This window comes from Kogia breviceps, chromosome 7 (assembly GCF_026419965.1).
Source record: "Kogia breviceps isolate mKogBre1 chromosome 7, mKogBre1 haplotype 1, whole genome shotgun sequence".
NCBI classification, from domain to species: Eukaryota; Metazoa; Chordata; class Mammalia; order Artiodactyla; family Physeteridae; genus Kogia; species Kogia breviceps.
The window spans coordinates 111,142,585-111,165,287 of NC_081316.1; the positions used below are offsets into that span (position 1 = coordinate 111,142,585).

The window sequence follows — 22,703 nt, forward strand, 5'->3', positions numbered from 1 at the left end:
TGTGCTCTGCAACAGAAGAGGCCAAAACAGTGAGAGGCCCGCGTACTGCAAAAAAAAAAAAAAAGTAAATTTGGACACAGACGTGCACAGAGGGAAGACAATGTGAAGACACACAGGGAGAGAACAGCCATGTGACTGGAGTGCTGCATCTTTAAGCCCAAGGACACAGGAGGCCACCAGGGAGCATGGCTCTGCCAACACCGTGATTTCCGACTGCTGGCCTCCAGAACCGCAACACACTTCTGTTGTTTAAGTTTCTGGTACCTTGTTATGGCAGTCTTAGGAAATGTTAATATCACAATTCATTTAATTCATAGTTAATAACTTACTAGCACGTACTCTATGTGTCAGGCACAGAGCTAAACTTTCCACATACACTGGCTCACTTAATCCTCATAACACACCTAATGGCTGATTATTATAATCCGCATTTCGTAGGTAAAGATAATCAGCTTCAGAGAGAATAATTCACTGAAGGTCACACAGCTAGTAAACGACACAGCAGGTCCCAGACACATGAGAAGCACTAAATTAACAAATAAATAAGGTTTCTGATGAATATTTGCAATGTCTCTTCTTTTTAATGTGGCTTGATCTAATTTTTTAAAAATTTAGTTATTTTTGTTTGCATTGGGTCTTCGTTTTTGCGCGTGGGCTTTCTCTAGTTGTGGCGAGCGGGGTCTACTCTTCGTTGTGGTACGCCAGCTTCTCATTGCTGTGGCTTCTCTTGTTGCAGAACACAGGCTCTAGGTGCACAGGATTCAATAGTTGTGGTACGCAGGCTCAGGAGTTGTGCACGGGCTTAGTTGCTCTGCGGCATGTGGGATCTTCCCAGACCAGGGCTTGAACCCGTGTCCCTTGCGTTGGTGGGCGGATTCTTAATCACTGTGCCACCAGGGAAGTCCATGCAATGTCTTTTCAAGTGATTACTTGCCTGCAGCCTGCTTTCTTTTCAGCCCAATCTAATTTTTTCAACTCCTGGGTTTGGAAGCTATTATCAGCTTGGTTTGAGAGTCCACATCTCAAAGGGATGTGCAGACATTAGAAGGCAACAGCATAGGGCAGTGGAGAAATGGGAGGATTTGGTGAAAGGGTACACACTTCCAGTCAAGTTTGGGGGATCTATTAATGTACAGCCTGGTAACTATATTTAACAATACTGTATTGTATGCTTGGAAGTTGCTAAGAAAGTAGATTTTAAATGTTCTCACCACAAAAATGAAACAGTAATTATGTGAGATGATGGAGGTACTAATTAACCTCATTGTTTTTTTAATTGGAGTAAAATTGCTTTACAATGCTGTTACTTTCTGCTGTGCAACGAAGTGAATCGGCTATATGTATACATATATCCCCCCTCCCTCTTGGATCTCCCTCCCTCCCCCACCCTCCCACCCATCTAGGTCATCACAGAGCACCAAGCTGAGCTCCCTGTGCTCTACAGCAGGTTCCCACTAGCTAGCTATTTTTTATGTGGTAGTGTATATATATGTCAATCCTAATCTCCCAATTCGTCCCACCCTCCCCTTCCCTCACTGTGTCCACATGTCCGTTCTCTATGTCTGCATCTTTATTCCTGCCCTGGAAATAGGTTCATCTGCACCATTTTTCTAGATTCCATATATATGCGTTAATATACGATACTTGTTAAGTCAGAAAAACTAACCTTATTTTTGTAATCACTTCACAATATGTAGGTGTCAAATCAACACTTTGTACACCTTAAACTTATACAATGTTATAGCAATTATGTCAATAAAGCTGGGGGATAAAACGGAAAACCACCGCACAGTTATTACTTAGTTCCTTGAGAGTAAGAATATGGTTTCATATTCACATACATTGTCTCTCCCCCGACTCTGACGAAGCCGGCTCTGCAGCCTCTTTCTTTTCTAACTCAAAAAAGATTTTTAAGTGCTTTGTTGAAATACTATTCATATACCACACTATTCATTTATATACACACTATTCATTAATTCATCTATTTAAAGTGTGCAATTCAATATTTTTAGTATATTCACAGAACCATGCGACCATTGCCACAACCAATTTAGAATGATTTCACCATCCCAAAACAAAACCCCATACCTGTTTGCAGTAACTGCACTTTTCCCCAACTGTCCTTTCCCCCAGCCCTAGGAAACCACCCCGATCTCAAAGGACGTGCCTACTCCGAACATTCCACATAATCATACAATGTGAGCTTTTGTCACTGCCCTGTTTTCATGGGTCATCCATGTTGTAGCATGTATCAGTACCTCATTCCCCTTTACTGCTGAATACTCTCCCACTGCATGGACATGCCATGTTTTATTCATCCATTTGCTGATGGACATTTGGGTTATTGCCACCTTTCGGCTATTACAACCCTGCTGTGAACATTTGTATACGTTTGTGTGGATTTACGTTTTAATTTCTCTTGGGTACATAACTACGAGTAGAATGCCTGGGTTATGTTAATTCTTTTGAGGAACTGCAGACTGTCCCAAACCGGCTGCACCCTTTTACATGTGCACCAGCAGTGTAGTAGGGGTTCCAATTCCTGCACATCCTTGCCAACTTGTTCTTGTCTAGACATGCTAGTGGATATCAAGTTCTGCCTCATGATGGATTTGATTTGCCTTTCTGATGGCTACTGATGTTGAGCTTCTTTCCACATGATTATTAGCTATTTGTGTATCTTCTTTAGAGAAATATCTACTTAGATCTTTTATCCATTAAACATTGGTTTCTCTTTTTTGAGTTCTAAGAGTGTAATATTCTGGATAGTACTACTTTGTTAGATATGACATGCAAATATCTCCCCCAATTCTGTAGGTTGTCTGTCTTCACTTTCTTGATGGTATCCTTTGAAGCACATTTTTAATTTTTATGAAGCCCAACATATGTGTTTTCTTTTGCTGCTTGTGTTTTTGGTGCCTAATGCAAGGTCAAGATTTGCAGCCTTGGGGGCTTCCCTGGTGGCGCAGTGGTTGAGAGTCCGCCTGCCGATGCAGGAGACACGGGTTCGTGCCCTGGTCCGGGAAGATCCCACATGCCGCGGAGCAACTAAGCCCGTGAGCCATGGCCGCTGGGCCTGCGCGTCCGGAGCCTGTGCTCCGCAGCGGGAGAGGCCGCAACAGTGAGAGGCCCGCATACCGCAAAAAAAAAAAAAAAAAAAAGATTTGCAGCCTTTTCCTTAGGGCCCTGGGGCTGGCTGCATCCTGAATGTTCTGTGGCCCAGCTTCTTAGGACAGGCTTCAGTTCTCTGGCAGGCCCTCACTGTCCTCTCACACTGCAAAGGCTAGGTACACTACTTCTGCCCATCCCACTCACTCCACATACTGCCCAGATCTCAGGGGCAATCTGGAGACTGCAGGTGGTCCTTTAGGTCAAAGACTTTGACAGCTCTGTTACTGCCAACTTCCATTTGGCTAGAGCTTCTCTGGGCTTGATCGTTTCCTCATCTCATGCAGCAACAATGTTGGCTCCCCCACTCTGCAAGGAGGAACTGTAGCGGAGATCTGCAGGGAGCCTGAACTCAGCCAGTCAGCCAGCCTCTCACCACTCCAAGAGCCATGACCATGACCAAAGCATCATAAAGCCCAAAGGGAACATTCTACCACTAACTTCTTGGGTGCCTGCTCCACCCCTTTTCTTTCATTCACTTGACATGTTTATAATGGGCCAGACACTGGTTGGAACTGTAAGACTGCGTGGATATTCTTGCACTCATGAGTTTCAGTTTGGTGAGGAATTCAAACATTTCATACAAGTGATGAGTCTCAGGGGTCAGAGTCAAGGGTGATGAGGGAAATAACATAGCGTTTTAAACTAGAAAGAGCGGATTAGGAAAGACTGTTTTCTCTTCCCGGGGAGACTCATCTTTTTTCCCTGCATATTTCAACTCTGTTTAACCTGTCTGTCCCAAGTACCCTAAAATCTCTACTCAAACCCATACCTCCCAGTCAAGGCACTTGCTCAACTTACTCAGCTGGGAATGATTTGCCTGGAACGTGAATGTGAACATTTGGAGCTTTCTTTCCTCAGCATTTACTGTGCTTCTAGTTAGGCCACTTGTGAAACAAAACGCACAAACCTTAGTGAAAATGTTCCAGCAGCCTCTCTCAGTGACCCAAGTAGTTTTCTAAATAACTTACTGCCATCTAGTGGACAAAGATGTCCTTATAGCCACAGACAGACCACAGAAAATCCTCAGCCTTTCCTATTTATGTCCCACCTATCACCCCATTTCACCTTAACAGAACCCAAAAGGCTATTTTTCCCATGAAAGTGTACTGTAGGTACTCAATACTGTTCCAGCAAAGAATTGTTTGCAGGCATCGTTTTCTTGACAGTACATTTTAAGTACATAAACAACTGCAGTAATATTATTGGAAGTGTACTGCTGTGGCTTCTAAGATGAAAATTATTCCCTTAGTAGTTTAAAAAGTACAATTATTGTTACTCAACGGGCTATGGTAATAAAAATACATTTTTAAACATAACCATGTTATTGCTAAGTCCAGCCGAAACCAGCATGTAACTCTTAAAATTGGACATGGAGACTGAGGGCCACTGAACTTTTTTGCTCTCACTTCCCAATCCAATGGTGCCCTGTGCAAATTTAAAAGCCAGGCATCCAAGGGCCATGACCTCAGATTTGTAACCCCAATCTCATTATAATAATCCACACAAAAGGGAAATTGCTTTCGTCATCACCCTATACAGACTTACACATGCACAGCCAGATGATCCAACCACCACTCTCTTTTAAGGTTGTTAGGATAACCAAATAGGGTATGACAAGCGAAAACCATTGAACTACCTAGACTGAATGGAAAACTGTAAATGCTGTTCTTATGGCCACCTTCTCCACATCATCTTCTAGGCTGTAATAAACAATCTAACTTACACTTACTGCCAGTGTTTGCCCGCAAAAAGGGTGCCATTTTGTAACTGTCTTCATCTTGTGAATGCCAGTCTCTCCTACAAGGCTGGAACACATCTTCACCAGCTTCTGTATCTACTCCTGCAGTCAGGGCTTAGCCCACAGCAGGAAACTAAAAAATAAGGCAAAGTGAAAGACAAATTGACTTGAGTCATTGGGTTCAAATCCCCAGACTGCTTCGACTGCTCACAAAAGGTTAAGTCTCCAAGTTTGAACACCCACAGGACTGAGGGGGGGGAAAAAAAAGACCAACAGGGTATTATCTGAATGACATTGGGACCAAGTTATTAAGTACATAATTGCAACTGTTTTCAGAAGCAAGATTACAAATTCCCTTGGTTTAAAGAAATCCCTTCCAATAAACGTGAACCCCAGGCTCTGAACTGAGATGAGCCAGCACTTCATAATTCACTACACTGGGATGCAGGAGCAAACATTCAGGTCTTGGAATAAGTCTACCCCAAATTCCAATGCCTGGCTGGCTCCCCTCCCCTGAAACACTTTTATTTCAGTCTGATGAAACTTACAACTTTTCTAACTGTTGAAATTCAACAACTTCCAGTAATGGCTACCACTGGTAACCTTCCACTAGGCCTTATGCTAATTTTCACCATCACATTTGATCTTCAATTTTCTTACCAAGATCCCATGGTTCATGAGACATGCTGTTACTTCCTTGAAAGTGGTCTCAAAAAAAAAAAAAAAAAAAAAAAAAAACCCACACATGGTTTGCTCCAGGTTCACAAACAATGCAGTAAAAACTAAAACCCAGATTGGATTCCCAGTCACTTGAAAACAGGTGGGAAAAAAAGTACATAAACTATGCTTTCATTGGTAGCCCTTGGAGAAAACAAATTGGGTGCAGTGCTATAAATTCCTGTAGAGTTGTCAAACATTAACACCTAAGGCAGTGAAGTTAAGTCAATTTGATTTTTAGAAGAAACTTCATCTGTTTTACAAACAATAGCCTTTAGCTATACCCACTAACCTGAACGAGGGAGGGTCAATGCTGGGTAGTTATTGGGGAAACTTATGAAGCTCAACTGTCATCTGTATTATGCTAGTTGGCTCATCCAAGAACAGCTACAGAAAGGTGGACAGAGGAGGGCTAAAGCAGAAACTAAGATTGGGTCATTCTGCTGAGAATGAACAGTGACCCAAGATATCCCACCACACCAGCATTGAGATTCTTCCTAAGTGACCACCAGGTGGGCTGGTTGGCACTCGGCAGGCCTCATGAGCAAAGCTTTAGACTGAAGCACGCCCATCTCACGCAAAGATGACTTTACAGGGTTCACTCTCAGGTACACCTTCTGGCCTGTCAACTCAAGCTAACATACCAACAGCCCAATGAATAAAGAACCAATGAGAAGGCCTCTGCTCCTAAACAAGCTTACCTAAAGACAGTCCAGCGTAATTAGGCTTGGGGTAAGCACAACTGCTCTGCCTGAAGCTGCTGAGTTAAGGTCAACTATGATTTAAGATGAGATCAGAATTAGACATTCAATTTCTTTAAAGTCGGTTTCAAAGGGGGCAAGGGCCCTCACTGTGCCAACCTTGCGGCCAGCTCCGTAACTCCCAGCTCTTAATACTCAGGTGAGAAAACAGAAAAGCCTCTGCCCACAGATTAAAGCATTTCGGATGGACACTCCACCTGAAATCACCTGTGTACTACACATGTTGTTACTTCTGACTTCCACTCTTTACACCTTAAAAGGTTCAGGCAGTTGCTCAGACAGAACGATCTGTCACTGACAACCCAGGAACTGTTGTAATACTTAGGCCAGAAAGAAGTTCAACCCCAAAAACTGAACACTACCTTACTGCCCTTGTAAACAGAGTCAAAACAATTTTATGGTGCCAATTTTAAATACAGTTTTATTCAAGACATTGCATTTTCCACTTACAATACAGTGCTTGTAAAGTGCAATGTTATTTCCATTTCCTTTCCCTGTGCACACATTCCATGTTCAAGTATCAAGAATGCCCAGTTTACTACAGCAGCTCAACTTTAAAACTGCCATATGGAATTTGCTACAAATTTGGGTCCTTCGATGTTGTGTGGAACAATGCTAACCCTACACGCTAGGCTGGCTTAATCAACCTCTTCAATGGTGGGCCCAGAGGAGGCACCACCAGATGGAGGTGCTCCACCAGCAGGGAAGCCCCCGGGCACACCCCCAGGCACGCCCCCGGGCACGCCCCCAGCGCTCTGGTACAGCTTGGTAATGATGGGGTTGCAGACTTTTTCCAGCTCCTTCTGCTGATGTTCAAATTCTTCCTTCTCTGCAGTCTGAGGAGAAGAAAACAATTTATTACAAGATAGAACACTCTTTAAGCCTGATGCAATCAATCGAACACGCTAGACACACAACAGCACGTGAGGTTACGTTTAAGATACTGGGTCACTCAGACATCCAAGGAAGGAAACTGCCAACATCTGTAGTTCTGGTGGAAACCGCGAATGTCTTGAACCATTCATCATCGTGACCCTACACGTTCGTAAAACCCACCCACCCACCTAAGCTTTTGCTAAAGCCCTACACACCCAAGCCCACACCCTCAAATTTCTGGCAATACAGAGTACAAACCTGGTTCTTATCAAGCCAGTTGATTATTTCATTACACTTATCAAGAATCTTCTGTTTGTCCTCGTCATTAATCTTGCCTTGGAGTTTCTCATCCTCCACAGTAGCTTTCATGTTGAAAGCATAGGATTCAAGAGAATTCTTCGAAGACACCTTATCCCGCTGCTTCTCATCTTCAGCTTTGTACTTCTCTGCTTCCTGAACCATGCGTTCAATGTCTTCCTTGCTCAAACGGCCTGTAAAATTAACCAACCTTTTAGGCAAGACAATCACCTGCAGTTCTGCACCACAACCCTGCAACTCCATTTAGCAACTAACTATGATCTCTTGACTAAATGCCCTTGAAGTAGGAATAGAAACGCTTGGGAAATAAAACCATTATGAACCAAATTCTGCCTCTAAAAAAATCAGATAAGAGTGCCACAGGGTCCAGGGTGCCACGGAACAAGTCAGCATTTGATTCTTCAAATCAGGTACAGGTAACAGAGATAAAGAAATTGGTTCCCTCTACAAAGGAGTCAATCTCAATACTGGCCTGGGTGCTGGAAGAATGCATGCTTATTAGCACGCTCACAAAATACCGCCCCGACTTGACTTACCCTTGTCGTTAGTGATGGTAATCTTGTTCTCTTTTCCTGTGCTCTTATCCACAGCAGAGACATTGAGAATGCCATTGGCATCAATATCAAAAGTGACTTCAATCTGAGGAACGCCACGGGGGGCAGGGGGTATGCCTGTGAGTTCAAACTTGCCAAGCAGGTTGTTATCCTTGGTCATGGCTCGCTCACCTTCATAAACCTTGGTATGAAATAGATGCAAAATTACCAACAAAAACACAAAAACAAAAACCAAATATCTGATTTGTATACGCTTGATTAGGGAAGACCGATCGCTCAGACATCCAAGGAAGGAACTGGCCAACACAGGATTTCTGGTGGAAACTACGAATGGTTTTGGAATCAATCATCACAGCGGAACAAGTCTTCCCCAGTTTTATAGGACCTCAAGTAATCTAGGCCACAGAGAAACATACCTGAATGAGTACACCGGGCTGGTTGTCCGAGTAGGTTGTGAAGGTCTGCGTCTGCTTGGTGGGAATGGTGGTGTTGCGCTTGATAAGGACAGTCATGACTCCACCAGCAGTTTCAATTCCAAGGGAAAGAGGAGTGACATCCAACAGCAGCAAGTCTTGAACATTTTCAGATTTGTCTCCAGATAAAATGGCTGCCTGGACAGCTATATGATTAAAAAGAAAACTAAATAAAACACAGTACAAAACTCATCACGTAACTAAACATTCTCAATCGCTCAGACATCCAAGGAAGTTTTGCCATCATTAGCTACAGCTTTCGGTGGAAACCACGAATGTTTAAAACTCACTCATCACAGCGAAATCAGTTAGCTAAGGCCTCCTAACAGGCTGCCTGTTAAACTGTTTAACTAGAATAAAAAGAGTACCTGCACCATAAGCAACAGCCTCATCAGGGTTGATGCTCTTGTTCAGTTCTTTCCCGTTGAAGAAGTCCTGTAGAAGTTTCTGGATCTTGGGGATGCGGGTTGAACCACCCACCAGGACGATGTCATGGATCTGAGACTTGTCTAGCTTGGCGTCCCGAAGGGCTTTCTCCACAGGGTCCAGTGTGCCACGGAACAGATCAGCATTCAGTTCCTCAAATCGGGCACGGGTAATTGAGGTATAGAAGTCGATTCCTTCATAGAGGGAGTCAATCTCAATACTGGCCTGGGTGCTGGAGGAGAGAGTGCGCTTAGCACGCTCACAGGCGGTGCGAAGGCGACGGACGGCCCTCTTGTTCTCACTGATGTCCTTCTTGTGCTTGCGCTTGAACTCTGCGATGAAATGGTTGACCATCCGGTTGTCGAAGTCTTCTCCACCTAAGTGGGTATCTCCAGCTGTAGATTTGACCTCAAAGATTCCATCCTCAATAGTGAGGATTGACACATCAAAAGTGCCACCACCTAAATCAAAGATCAGCACGTTTCTTTCTGCTCCAACCTGCAATTAAAACACAAATTATTCTCTTATCTACTATTTGTGGTGACTCAAACCAATCTTGAGTGATACATACATAAAACATGGTACTTACCTTTTTGTCTAAGCCATAGGCAATAGCAGCAGCAGTTGGCTCATTGATAATTCTAAGTACATTGAGCCCAGCAATAGTTCCAGCATCTTTGGTAGCCTGACGCTGAGAATCATTAAAGTAAGCGGGTACTGTGACAACAGCATTGGTAACAGTCTAGGAAAAAGAGATTAAAACTTAACCACTATATCATCTACTTGGACATACAAAGATACATCCTCAAATAACGTTCTGGTTTTACCACCCATTTTGACAGCTTTATCTACTGCTCACTTACTCCACATTCTCAAGAAACCTGGCAATCCCCATCTATATGCTCCCTGCAGTACTGTGCACTACTCACCTTCCCGAGGTAGGCTTCTGCTATTTCCTTCATCTTTGTCAAAACCATGGATGACACCTCCTCTGGATAAAAACTTTTTGTCTCTCCCTTGTATTCTACTTGAACCTTAGGCCTGCCTGCGTCATTCACCACCATGAAGGGCCAATGCTTCATATCAGACTGGACAACAGCATCATCAAATCTTCGTCCAATGAGGCGTTTGGCATCTGCGTAAGATTATCAATACAAACGTTACCTTCAATTTCATTACACTGCATCTTTCCACTAAGAACTTGGCCTACCATTGCAAGACCAGATGCCTATAGATTCAAATTCTGAACGACCAAGATGCTGCAAACCTTAAGACTTCAAAGGATAATCACCTAAGTTCCCTACGGATAATTTTTCCTATTCTCAGGGCTTTCGTGGCCGCCTCACATTTAACAACCTTCTGAGACAGCTTCTCAGGTTACATACTGCCGAAATCACTTAATTTCATACCATGAAGATTTACTAGCTTACCAAAAACTGTGTTGGTGGGATTCATTGCAACTTGGTTCTTTGCAGCATCACCGATCAATCGTTCGGTATCAGTAAAGGCGACATAGCTTGGGGTAGTTCGGTTCCCCTGATCATTGGCAATTATTTCCACCTTTCCGTGCTGGAAGACACCCACACAAGAATAGGTGGTGCCAAGATCAATGCCAACTGCAGGTCCCTTAGACATGGTTGCTGGGAGAGGAAAAAAAAAAGCCCATGGTTTGAAAAGCGGATCAAGCACTTAGAAAACGTTTACCAAGGCAACGCTACCAGATACACGACCACTCTGCAAATTATGCTTAGAACCTCGCCCCAGAAACTGCTCTCGTCGGAAATAACCACGCGGGAGTCAGAGCAGGCATGGCGTACTGCAGGTAAAGTTGCCGTCCGAACCGCAGAGCCCGCCGCAGACGAAAGCACGCACCTGCCAGGAGGGTCTGCGCCACAACTGAGCACGTGGTCCCATGCCCTGGGCTGAACCTTAGCCCTCCCCCCCACCCCCGCCTTGCTCAACACAGCAAGGCCTGCAAGGGTCCGAATCCCCCCCCCCACCTTGGGCGCGTGCCAATTAAGACTTCCTCCTTTAAGAAGAATGGGCCATGAAACAAGGAAACAGGGAACGGCAAGCTCTGAGGCGCCGGTTCCACGCCCCGCAAACGGGCGCGGCCTCTTCCCCCTCCGGGTGACCCGCCCTCCGCAGCCCACTCCTCCGTCCCGACCGCACCCCAAGGAGGCTGCCTTCCCTCGGAAACAAAGGTCCCCAGTCGGGCAAAGGAATCGCCGCACGCACCCTGCCTGACACGCTCAGGCGGCCCCGGGCCGCTGCAAACCCATGCAGCCTGAGCCGGGTGGCAAGCTCCTGAGGGGCCGCAAAAGCCTTGGAAAACAGAGGCCTTAACTTACCTGGAGCGCAGGCCCGAATCCAGTGAAGGAGAAGACAGAAACCGAGACAACTGCCGCCGCGTTCAACGAGACCGGTTTCCGTCCTCCGCCCCGTCTCTTATACCCTGCCTCAGAACCTTCCAGAAGGGGCCCGCCCCTGCCAGTGCCTATCACGGCTCTCTCGGCCAATGGGCGCGCAGCTACCTCCGCAAGCCCCAATGACGAACCCGGCTCTACCTTTCGGGCCTCCCCTCTCCCGCCCCAGCCCGCCCCGCCTAGCGATGACGCACTCACCGCAGCGTTCTGGAACTTTCATTCTCGCCCCCGCTGTCCGAAAGGCCCCGGGGAAAGGGAGGGTGGGGCCGACGGATCCCGCGCGCGGGAGTCCTCAGTCACCCCGGGCGCGGGGGAAGGGCTCGTCTGCCTCTGCGCATGCGCCCCAGAAAGCGCAGGAGGGAGGGACGACGGAGGGGGAAGAGGGGCGGGCCAACTTGGAACCAACCAATGACAGCAGCTCGATCGGCGATCTGGCTCCTGCGGAACCCCCGGAGCGAGAGCGCAGGGCCTGCAGGGAGGGGTCCGGAGCCGGCAGACCTGGAGAGAAGGCGGAAGTGGAGCGAGGACAAGATGGCCGCGAAGGTGGTTGTGCCCCTCCCCCACCATTCTCTTTCCCCTACTCCCACCCCAGCCTTGTAGATGGTCTTCTAGGCCCTCCGGAATTCCACACACCCACATAGCCAGCGTGGCTCTGTCCTAGGACTGACACCGAACGATGGGGCCGAAGTTTCCGACCCCAGGGCGCTGCGAGGGTAACTTGCCCAGTGGCACCCAGATCTGGGGATGGAAGGAGCCGGCCGGCCGCCGCGGTGTCTCGCCTCTGCGCGGGATGCGACAGGTTAGCCGGGCAGTCCCCCGGGACCCTCTGTTCATTTTGGTAGCGGGAGGCCGGCTGACCCCGACGCAGAGTGTGGAGGGGCCCGACTTCTCAACCTCCAGGGTCCGATGCTGTGTCTGGATCCTCAGCGAAATAGATGGCTAAACTCGTTTCTTGGAGCCCGGATGCCGCCGTCATCCCCCAGCGCCCACCGAGAATAGACTCGGCCTCTTGGCTCGGCCCCTTCTCCACCCGCCCGGGCCCCCGCACTTCTCAGTTGTTTAAAAAAAAAAAGAAAAGCTAGGGAGCTTTTTCCTTGTAAGTGAACCAGGCGTTAGGAACCTGGGTTCCTAGCCCTGTGCCCTTGATTGAGACTTCCTGAGCCTCTTACTTTCAGTAATTCAAGGTAGTATCTTTCCTGCCTTGACTTTCGGCATAAACTAAGTGAGAAACCAGGCAGAAACGCCTTGAGAGTATTACTGAACGAGTGGAGTGCACAAAACAGTGTACCTAGAATTTCAAATTGCGGCGCATGATGCGGTGTTTGGGGCCTTGTCATTCTAAGCCTTTCGCAGCACGTTGATTGCTTTCCAGTGAGCGCTTTCAAACAGGCTGGGCAGGTAGTATTCCTATTTAGTAGGTGAGTGGGCACAAATAGGTGAAAAGATTTTTTTTAAGACTACTTAGCAGAACTTTTAGTGGCGTGGCTGGAATTAGAAAGGTCTCCATACTTCGAAAAAGGCTGTTAGACGAGAGATACCTTGTCCTTGTCAAAGCCAGTAAAGCCTAGAGACAGATTCGAATATTGGATCAAAGGATGTCCTTTCTGTATTTGCCTTCTGGGGGAAAATGTGAGCTTGAGTCCTTGGAGGTATGTACCTAATTTCTCCCCACTTCCCAAGGAGTTCGTTTTATATGATGCTTTCACAGGGTACAAAGTGCTTTCATTTGTTATTTAATCATCAAAACGATTCTCAGAGATCATTCATTCCTGTGTTAGGAGAGAAATGAGGTTCAGAGATGTTATTTGTGGGAAGTTAAACATCTGGCTGAGCTGCAGTAGAACCTAGCTCTTGATTCCAGAATCTTTGGTCTTTTTTTATTAGTAATTTCCTTCCTGAAAGCACGTGTAACTCGAACTGCAGAGAAAGATGTATACTTGGAATTTTCTTTAGCATCTGCAGACTTCCTCTCCCCACCCAATTCATCGAGTACAATCTCTGAACCACAACCTACATTTTGCAGCTTTTTAAACTAACCTCTGAACTACCTACAAGATTTGAACCGGTGGAAAATAGAACGGGTGCCCAAATCCACGGGTTTGGGGTATCCCACCTAGTAGCAGTGATTACAAAAAGCTGAACAGATAACCTTACCTTCTGGTCACTTTAAAAACGCGTTCTAGGATTTGAACTATCTTCTTATCGACTAGAATGAGTCAGAGTTTATGTATTATATATAAAGTTCAGATTATGATAAATGTCCTGTTTCCACCTCTTTAAATGCACAGGGTTTCAAACTCACTCAGGATCTAAAGTTAAAGTTTGGGTGCCTGGGGCTCCAGTCTGAGGCCTAGGGTTTCTGACTAGGGAAGAGGGTCATGATTAACATTTTTTGAGTGCTTGTCACAGGCCAAGCACTGTTCTAAGTGCTTTGCATATATTACCTCATTTAATTCTGTGAAATTGTTTTCAGATTTCTTTAAATCTCATAGTGTTTACTTTTCAGATTTCTTTGAACCCCTTAGTGTGTACATTTTTACTGGCACTTCACCTTGATATAAAATACTTGCTTAGTAAATATTATTTGTTATTTTGATAAAGTCCTTAAGGTCAGAAACTCTGTCATGAACTTTGTCGTCACTTGGTTTGTCCAGGACTACTTAGTATCTCATCTTGTGAGAAAAAAGTGCTTGGTATATTTGTGACTGGAATCAATAAATAATAGATCATATTCAGTCTGAGTTCTTCTGTTCTTCAGTTGGCAGCAAGCTAATAAATAAATTTCCAATGCAGGTTATATGAGCTTCAGCCTCTCCTACAGTATCACCTTTACTTATTTATTTTTAAATTGCCGACACAGATGCACCTGTAATAAATACTTGGTTTTTGTGATCAAACACGGTCCCATTTACAAGGCAACGTAGAAGTTAAAATTGAAATATAAACAGCTTAACACCAGAAATGAAGCAGAATTATATATGTCTTTTTCGCAACGGCAGTTTTGAAATTGTTCTTATACAGGGTAACAACAAAGGCATCACTTCGTTATTTTACAGTTCTAAGTTTAGTGTATGCATTTTATTGAAACGGTTATTTTCTAAACATCCACATCATTCCATCTGTATCTTCTTCCTACAAACACTTTTTCTTCTACCATCTATTTTATTCTTTTTTGTTGTATATTAAAGAATCAAATTTGTTTGACTTGCAAGGTTAATGGAATATGGTTTGAAACCAGTAGTGGCTCAAACTTTATCTTAAACCCAGAGCCTGTTATATCTGAACCCAAAAGCCTGACTGAAAGAGAAGCACACTATCACTACTACTAAGACTTTAAGCACCTTATCTCTCAGAATCTTCAATTCCTAGAATTTCTCAGATTTCAGGTAATAATTTGTTTTGTGACATTTTTTGTAGATATCCAGTATGAATGGATTTCCAATATAATATGGATATTCAGCTGGTATTTTAGTCTTCTAATAACTAACCTGCTTAAATAATCTAAACCTTTTCACGCAAAGGGGACTGATTCCTGCTTGCAGAGGCATAGGTAGGAATCCTTAGTTTCAAAGGTAATAATGATAAGAGCAAATTTCTAGTGACGGTAGAGCTGCAGCTGCCATAGCGTACTCATTTGGCTCAGGTACTCTAGGAATGAGAATTCTCAGAATTACAGAGCAGATGTGTTATGTTGCCTGGACACCACACTACCAGAAGAATAAGGAAGTGGAGTAAGGAGTTTATGTCTTACAATGAGGCAGTGTTAGTATAAGAAGCATTCCAAATGTGCTAGCCCTCTTAAACTAATGGCAGGCATTCTTTACATTACTTCCTCAATGTCTCTTATGTCCCAACTTTTTTTTGGGGGGGGCGGGGGCCGTGCTGCGTGGCTTGCGGGATCTTAGTTTCTTGACCAGAGATTGAACCCATGCCCTCAGCAGTGAAAGCTTGATGTCCTAACCACTGGACTGCCAGGGAATTACCCCCAATTTTTTTTAGAGGAAGACAAAGCTCAAGATGAAACTTTCACTCAAGGATAAAACCCTATTTCTTAAAGGACTTTGAAAGGAAATGCATTTGTACTATGTGAGAATTAGATGTAAAAATGAAAATCAGAATAGGACAAAAATCCCAGATCAACGTTTTCCCTTTAAGTGCCTGATTCCCATTTTAGGAACAGGGCTTTTTGTGTGTGTGTGTGGTACGCGGGCCTCTCACTGTTGGCGGCCTCTCCCGTTGCGGAACACAGGCTCCGGACGCGCAGGCTCAGCGGCCATGGCACATGGGCCCAGCCGCTCCGCGGCATGTGGGATCTTCCCGGACCGGAGCACGAACCCGCGTCCCCCGCATCGGCAGGCGGATTCTCAACCACTGCGCCACCAGGGAAGCCCAGGAACAGGGCTTTCATCACCACATTCAGCACTACTTTTTCTTTCCTATAGCCTGCTGCCTTTTTTTTTTAAGACTTTGTTTTATATTTATTTATTTGTTTATTTTTACTTTTGCAGGGCCTTAGTTCCCTGACCAGGGCTTGAACCCTTGCCCTCAGCAGTGAAAGCACAGAGTCCTAACCACTGGCCTGCCAGGGAATTCCGTGTCCTTTTAATAATAAGAAATATTTTTGCTCTACCACTGGTGATCTGTTGACACTTGCTTTAGAGTCTTTGAAGGGCTATTTCAGGTTTAGCATTCTTGCCATAGGATGAATTTGACTAGCAGAGTCGTCAAAACTATTAAAAAGGCAAGTTGTTGTATTGGATGCTGCTTTCTTTTTATTTCTCAGACAACTTTCTTCTCCCATGAGTCAGCTCTTCTGAGAGCTATGCTGGTAAATCATTTCTGCTAATTCTTTCCAAGATGCCAACAGTATTTAACAGGCACTAACCCAGATCCCTCCTGCCACCCACTAGCTACCCTCACCATCTCTTCCCTAAGTGTTAATTTCCTGTCCTTCCAGCCCAGAGCTAGGCTTCCTGAGAGGCTAAACTGGGAAAATACTGAATTTCTCTCTGTCTCAACCTCTCAGGAGGGAATGGTATGATGTCCATGCAGTGCCATCAGGAAAGGTTGTCAATCCCTGAACTTTTTGATAATTTAAGGCCTAGAATCAACAAAAGTCCCAGGTTCACATCTTTCTCCGAAAATGAAAGAAATGGAGGAAGCTCCAAGTTTGGTGCAATGCTGAACTTCTGATGCCACTCCTTGACATATTAAGAGAAAGCTGATCTAATCTCCCTTTTCAGTCTCGTCAGTCTTGAAATCCTGATTTCATGTGTTCACTGACTTGTTGGATGATCTTCCAGCATTCTGAAAAGATCTCTTTCTCTAGAAGACTTCTTTCTAAGGAGATTGTTAAATGACACCTAATGATTGTTTTCTTGCTCCAGAGATACCCAGCAGGGAAGTCATTAAGAGACATCCAATTTGAGGGAAAATCCACAATTACTCCAGCATATATTTCTGATATTTGTCAGTGGCCCTCTGAACATCAAGATGGAAAGTTTTTCACAGTCCCTTGTTACACATTTTGGACTCCCTTTTTTTTAGTTCAATATAAGTAGGAAGATTAGTAGTGAACAGAGTAGGAAAAATCTCAATCATTTTCCATCTCCCACTATTTCTCAACTCCTCTTGAAATTAATATCCAAACTTTCTGGTAAATGAAGTCAGGTCAGGATGGAAGAGACATGTTTCCTTTTTTGGAGTTTTTCATGGTGCAGATAGGTGTGATATAAGGCTGTGGGTTCTGCTTGACTCTGAATAATAGCAATCCAGTAGGTTTGCAGAAATGCATAGAAAATTTTTGAACAACACCTCATTTCTTAACAGTGGTGAGTCAAAGTGTTGACACAAAACAGCCCAAGTGAGGAATTCTAAGTGTGTTCACTTCCCCTCTCCCCAGCCTTTCTCACCACAGGTCCTAGTCCCCAAAAGCACGGATTTGGCCCCCGCTCTGGTCTAAAGGCACAGTGAGATGCCTTTTTGGAGACGATCAGCTTACATCCTTTTCCTTGTTTGGTGTCAAATGAGGAAAGCGTTCATTTGAATCTCTCCCATGCAATGGTCACTGCTACTTAAATGAGCTCTCGTTTGGTCCGAGGCGGTTGTGTGGCTGGTGACTGGGCGTCCATGACGAGAAGAGTCCTGACTCCTGGGAAAGGATGGGAGTCAAGTCCGCGCGAACTCAGACAGTTTGGAAGGCTCTGCTCTGGCTGGGGATCGTGCCAGGAGTGCTTCCTGCTTTGGTCAGGGTAGCGTGGTGGACTTTCTTTGGTTCAGACCCTCTTGCCTCCGGCGCCACGGGACCGTAGGTGTGGGCAGCCAGCCCTGGCCGGGGCCCCGCTTCCGTGGACGGTGTCCGCTGGCTGCGGGAGCCGCTGTTTGCCGTGGAGCGCGTGGAGGAGGAGCCCGAGCGTGAGCTCCGAGAGCCCGAGGAGGAGGAGCTGGGTTTCACAAGGCGGGCTTTCGGGGCTTCCGCATCTTCTCTGAAGAGGAGAAACAGCAAAGATAGATTTTAGGACCACAGGGCTGTGAAAGCTTCTGCTGCGGCGGCTGCTTTCTGAGGTTGCCCGATCAACTCCTCGAGGTGGAAACCTCGAGCTACCACATAGGGAAACAGGGTCTCCCCCTGCGTCCTGAGCCCTTCTGGCGGGCTTGGGCGGGTGTGCGGCCCCTTGGCTGGGAGGTCCACCCTATTGCTCTGGGGGAATGGGCACTGCCTACTGGATGTCTAGACAGCAATCCCCTCGACTGGGAGTTTGTCTGCAGAAGCCCTTTCAGGGCCCGTAGGCTAGGCCCATTCTTTACTGCATGCCCTTTACAAGTGGCAGGCAATGAGAAGGAACGCAGAGTTTAGCCATTAAGTCCCTGTCGCGGATAGTTTCACAAGAAAGTCAAGGTAAACCAGTCCTCCTGCCCCTAGGCTGGAACTCCTTACCCACCAGAATAATCCTTTTAACAGTTTCAAGGTTAAGAGGAAATGGGACATTTTTGTTGGCTGGTCACTATGGAGCTGGCGGTAGAAAGGCAGCCTGGGTGAGGAAGGGGATTCTGCGGGAGGTTTACCGAATTTCATTCGGTCTCTCTTCCTCCTCATATCTCTCTTTGTCTTTCCGTCGGATTAGCAGCCACACCAAGAGGAAAATCAGCAGGGCTCCAGCCACCATACCTGTCACCGCTCCTGCAATCATGCCGATGCTTTGTACATCTGTTTTCTCAGAAACAAAAGCAAAAGTAAAACCAAACATAAGCTAAGCAACACATGGACTTAAAAACATAAGCTCTGGACAAGATGAGTATTTCCAGATCTTTGTATCTATCTTCCTGAGTTCCCCATATACCCTTTCTTGGTATGACTGTCCCTCTTGATATTGAAGGGGAGCAGAATACGACACCCCAAAACATGCCTCGTTGACATTAGGATTATTTTGAGCAGATTATTTTTGAGAAACAGCAGACACAAGAGACGCTCTGAAAACAGAGTAGACGTTACCCTTTGTAAGGGAAATTTATATCTATAAAGGAAACCTCCATTTGGTTTTGGTCCCCTCCTGGATATAATAAATTTCTTTAGGGGGCTGGAAAATTCACACATACTATAAATACAGAGTTAGCTACAACTGTTGAACAGTCCTTGGTAACTACTGAATTTATTTCAGTGATAGCCATGTTCTTCTGTAGATAAAGATGTTGACCTTACTCTTACTTGTGATTAAAAACATTTTACACGGAACCCCAGTGCAGAGACAAAACCAAAGCAACCCTTTGGGTACTTACACTGAACAGTCACCCGCACCGCACAGCTCTCCTTCCCGGCCTCATTGCCCGCTGTGCACTGGTACAGCCCAGAGGAGGACATGGTGAGATTCTGCAGCAGGACGCGCCCAGGGTGGCTGTAGTCTACACAAGCAGAAAGATGACTGTAATCCCCTAGTGACAAGGTCTATATTTATCGTTTATTGTGTCGCTGACCTCAGATTCTATCAATGTAATACGGTTTGGTAAGGCTGAGGTGAGAGAATCGATCCCTTTTTGGAATGTGGGAAGAAAGGTGAACATTCCTTTAAACGGCAGTGCATCCTCAAAAGTTACAAAAGATTCTGAACATTTAAGGGATACTAATCACAATAATTAGATACAATGGATTTATAGAGTACATTTATTCCTAATCTCCTTACCACTTTTATTTTTGCCATTTGAGGAAAGAAAAGACGGATTTTTCTGTCCCCGTTTAGGGATGAAAAATGGAAGTTCAAAGAGGTCCAGCAGTGTGTTCAAAGTCACCTTGTGAGTTGCTGACAAAACCAGATTTAGAATTCATGGAGAGAGTACTGTCCTGCTGTCTCAATAGAGCGGTAGAAAGATGACGTACCAATCCTAGATTTGGGAGGCAAACGTTCATCCTCTCCCTCCTTCTCCGGGATTCGCTGCCAGTAATACACAATGGGCTTTGTGCCAGAGGATGACTCACACTGTAGAGTCAGGTCACTTCCTTCTGTCAGCTCTCCTTCCAATTCACACTTGGGCTTTGATGGTCTCACTGGCAAAAAAAAAAAAAAATCCCCAAACACCCGATTCAGTGGAAGAACTACATCCTGTTGACTTGTTTTTCCCACCCATATGGTCAACTTCTGAGTGTGGATTCAATAGCACTTTGTTACCTCGCCATGCTTTACATCACCCTCCAAAATATACCCACTTCCATCCCCTGCACACATATACACCCAATTCCAGCTGTTTCCAGTGGTGCTGTTGTAAGTTTTAGAGGCTGCCTCAGAAATTCTCTCATCACTTCTCAAAGAAAAGAAACTTTTATAATTGGAAATTTTAGGAAAGTTGAGTGTGATTTTACTAATACTGAAACAGGGACAGAAGTTCATTAACTTGTAAGCAATTAAGAACTTAGTAGTTCTTGCTATCACAAAATAGAGAAATGGACTTGAAGCAGATCTGAGAGATTTGTTAAGTATGAGGATACTATTTAAACATTCGAGGATATTTAAATTTTGTAATGGGCTACCGTGGAAAACTGTGATTATTTTTTCTTCTTTCATTACGGCTAAAATACAAAACATACACACTTCTTCCCAGGGAACTGGACTAGGTGACTTCTGTCTAACACGAAGGATTGAACAAGAAGTTTTATACCAGTGTGACACATTTGCCTATCCCTCACCAAGACCTTATTAATAAGATGTAGGCATTTATGAGGACACTCTGTCTTACCTAAGACTTTTAAGATGACGTGGCTCCACACATAGCGCCCTGAATTCTTCACCTTGCAGGTGTACCGGCCCGCATCGCTGGGCTTCAGAGGCTCAATCTGCAGGGAAGCATCTCCTGCCAGGAAATTGGAAGCGAAGGCCACTCGGCCCTTCTGTTCCTCAGTCAAGTTATTGTAAACATGACGACTGGAGTAAGTGATCACCTGTGGGACAGGTAGAGTCAAGAGGCAGAGTCAAGTTGTGTGGCTCTCGGCCTTGCCCTCCAGCTGAGGTCAAGATGAAGAAAGGATGGGAATTCCTGGTGGTCCAGTGGTTGGGGCTCTGTGCTTCCACTGCAGGGGGCGCATAAGATCCTGCATGAAGCCACACGGTGCGGCCAAAAAAATAATAAATAAATAAAAGACGAGGAAAGGAAATGGAACAAAGCAGTCAAGGCTGGGGGTGATTCTAAGAGTCCAAGAGATCTCTGTTCTAAACAAACTTAAATACACTTTGTCTAGGCCTTCCTTTTTCTAAGAATATGAACACCTCATATTTGTGTAGCATTTTAACTATAAAGTAGTACTTGTTGCATTAAATGCTCAGAACTTTTACATTTTAAAGGTAAGGAATTTTATTTTTATTAAAAAAAATTTTATGTGGTTTTTTTTTTTTTTTTTTTTTTTTTTTTTTTTTTTGTGGTAGGTGGGCCTCTCACTGTTGTGGCTTCTCCCGTTGCGGAGCACAGGCTCCGGACGCGCAGGCTCAGCAGCCATGGCTCACGGGCCCGGCCGCTCCGCGGCATGTGGGATCTTCCAGGACCTGGGCACGAACCCGTGTCCCCTGCATCGGCAGGCGGATTCTCAACCACTGCGCCACCAGGGAAGCCCCTTATATGTGTATTTTTTATTGAAGTATAGTTGATTTAGAATATCATGTTAGTTTCAGGTGCACAGCACAGCAATTCAGTGATATATATATATATATATATGTATATATATAATATATATGTGTATATATACACATATATACATAAATGTGTGTAATATATATACACATATATACATATACGCATAAATACACACATATATACATATATACACACATACATATATACATGTATAGATATATACATATATACATACACACATATATATACATATATACACACATATACATATACACACATACATATATACACATATACATATATAGATGTATACATATATACATACACACATATACACACATATACATATACACACATACCTATATACACACATATACATATATACATATATATACATATATATATATATACAATCTTTTTCAGATTCTCTTCCCTTATAGGTTATTACAAAATATTGAGTATAGTTCCCTGTGTTATAAGGAATTTTAAATTTGAGTTACAGACTCAAGTTCTCACAGCTGAGTCCAAGAAAGAAGTAAATGCTCAGAACGGTCCCCAGAGTTGACTCTGAGGGGAATTGAGAGAATGGAGGCTAAAGAGGGGAGGAGACTTACCTTTCCCCTGCATACCTTCCTCACTTTTGCATTTCCTACCACTTGCACGTGATCTGGTCAAAGTACATACACTCCTTGTGCTAAGTGCTTTTACATCTAGTTTATTTCTCACAGTTTTTCCAAGTAGGCGTTATCTGTCCCCATTTCAGCGGCACATAGCAGAACCAGGATTTGAACGTGGCCGCCCAAAGCCATCCAGTTCATTGTTTTGGTTACCACAGTTACCTCTCCTTGTCCCACCTGCACTCATTTCGCTGCTCAGAAACTGCTCTTCCAGAAAGCTTGGAAATGAAGGAGAAAATGTGAAATGAAAAAATGTGTTTTGTTTTTACAAAAGTTTCGAGTCCAGCTGAAGTTAAGGAGTAGAAGTTTATGGTTAAAATCTAGGCTTGATACTGAGGGATTCATTGTTGGTTTTCCTTCTTTGTCTGGCTTCACTGTGAAGTCGTAAGTTAGGTGGGAAAACATTGCGTCCTTTCCATCCATAAAATACACGTGAGCTTCAAGTCTTTGTTT

The 22,703-nt window shown here is 44.6% G+C and overlaps 2 protein-coding genes across 3 annotated transcripts in view; both read right to left on the minus strand.

The window, feature by feature from the left end:
- Positions 1-6,780: 6,780 nt before the first annotated feature.
- Positions 6,781-11,792, minus strand: HSPA8 (heat shock protein family A (Hsp70) member 8). Its single transcript, XM_059068165.2, has 9 exons — positions 11,386-11,792; positions 10,465-10,674; positions 9,964-10,169; positions 9,624-9,776; positions 8,977-9,532; positions 8,552-8,754; positions 8,118-8,316; positions 7,522-7,754; positions 6,781-7,223 (listed from the first exon to the last, which is right to left on the minus strand). Exons 2-9 carry the CDS (start codon positions 10,667-10,669, stop codon positions 7,026-7,028), a joined length of 1,953 nt encoding a protein of 650 aa, XP_058924148.1. The 5' UTR covers positions 10,670-10,674; positions 11,386-11,792; the 3' UTR covers positions 6,781-7,025.
- Positions 11,793-14,422: 2,630 nt separating this feature from the next.
- The window catches only part of CLMP (CXADR like membrane protein), a 93,029-nt gene continuing 84,748 nt past the window's right edge, over positions 14,423-22,703 (minus strand). For both annotated transcript variants that reach the window (XM_067039180.1, XM_059068166.2), the window contains 5 exons: positions 20,686-20,887; positions 19,832-19,999; positions 19,237-19,359; positions 18,526-18,667; positions 14,423-17,945 (listed from right to left, as the gene is read on the minus strand). In XM_067039180.1, coding sequence (XP_066895281.1) covers positions 17,645-17,945; positions 18,526-18,667; positions 19,237-19,359; positions 19,832-19,999; positions 20,686-20,887 — 936 coding nt within the window. In that variant the 3' untranslated portion in view covers positions 14,423-17,644. The remainder of the gene's footprint in view (positions 17,946-18,525; positions 18,668-19,236; positions 19,360-19,831; positions 20,000-20,685; positions 20,888-22,703) is intronic.

What these genes read in the sequence shown, in the direction of transcription:
- HSPA8 (XM_059068165.2), bottom strand. Translation starts at nt 10,669, where the DNA reads ATGTCTAAGGGACCTGCAGTTGGCATTGATCTTGGCACCACCTATTCT. An exon ending in CAGAAGCCTACCTCGGGAAG is followed by an intron (nt 9,777 to 9,963) that starts GTGAGTAGTGCA and finishes TCTTTTTCCTAG; the next exon opens with ACTGTTACCAATGCTGTTGT. An exon ending in CCTATGGCTTAGACAAAAAG is followed by an intron (nt 9,533 to 9,623) that starts GTAAGTACCATG and finishes TTTTAATTGCAG; the next exon opens with GTTGGAGCAGAAAGAAACGT.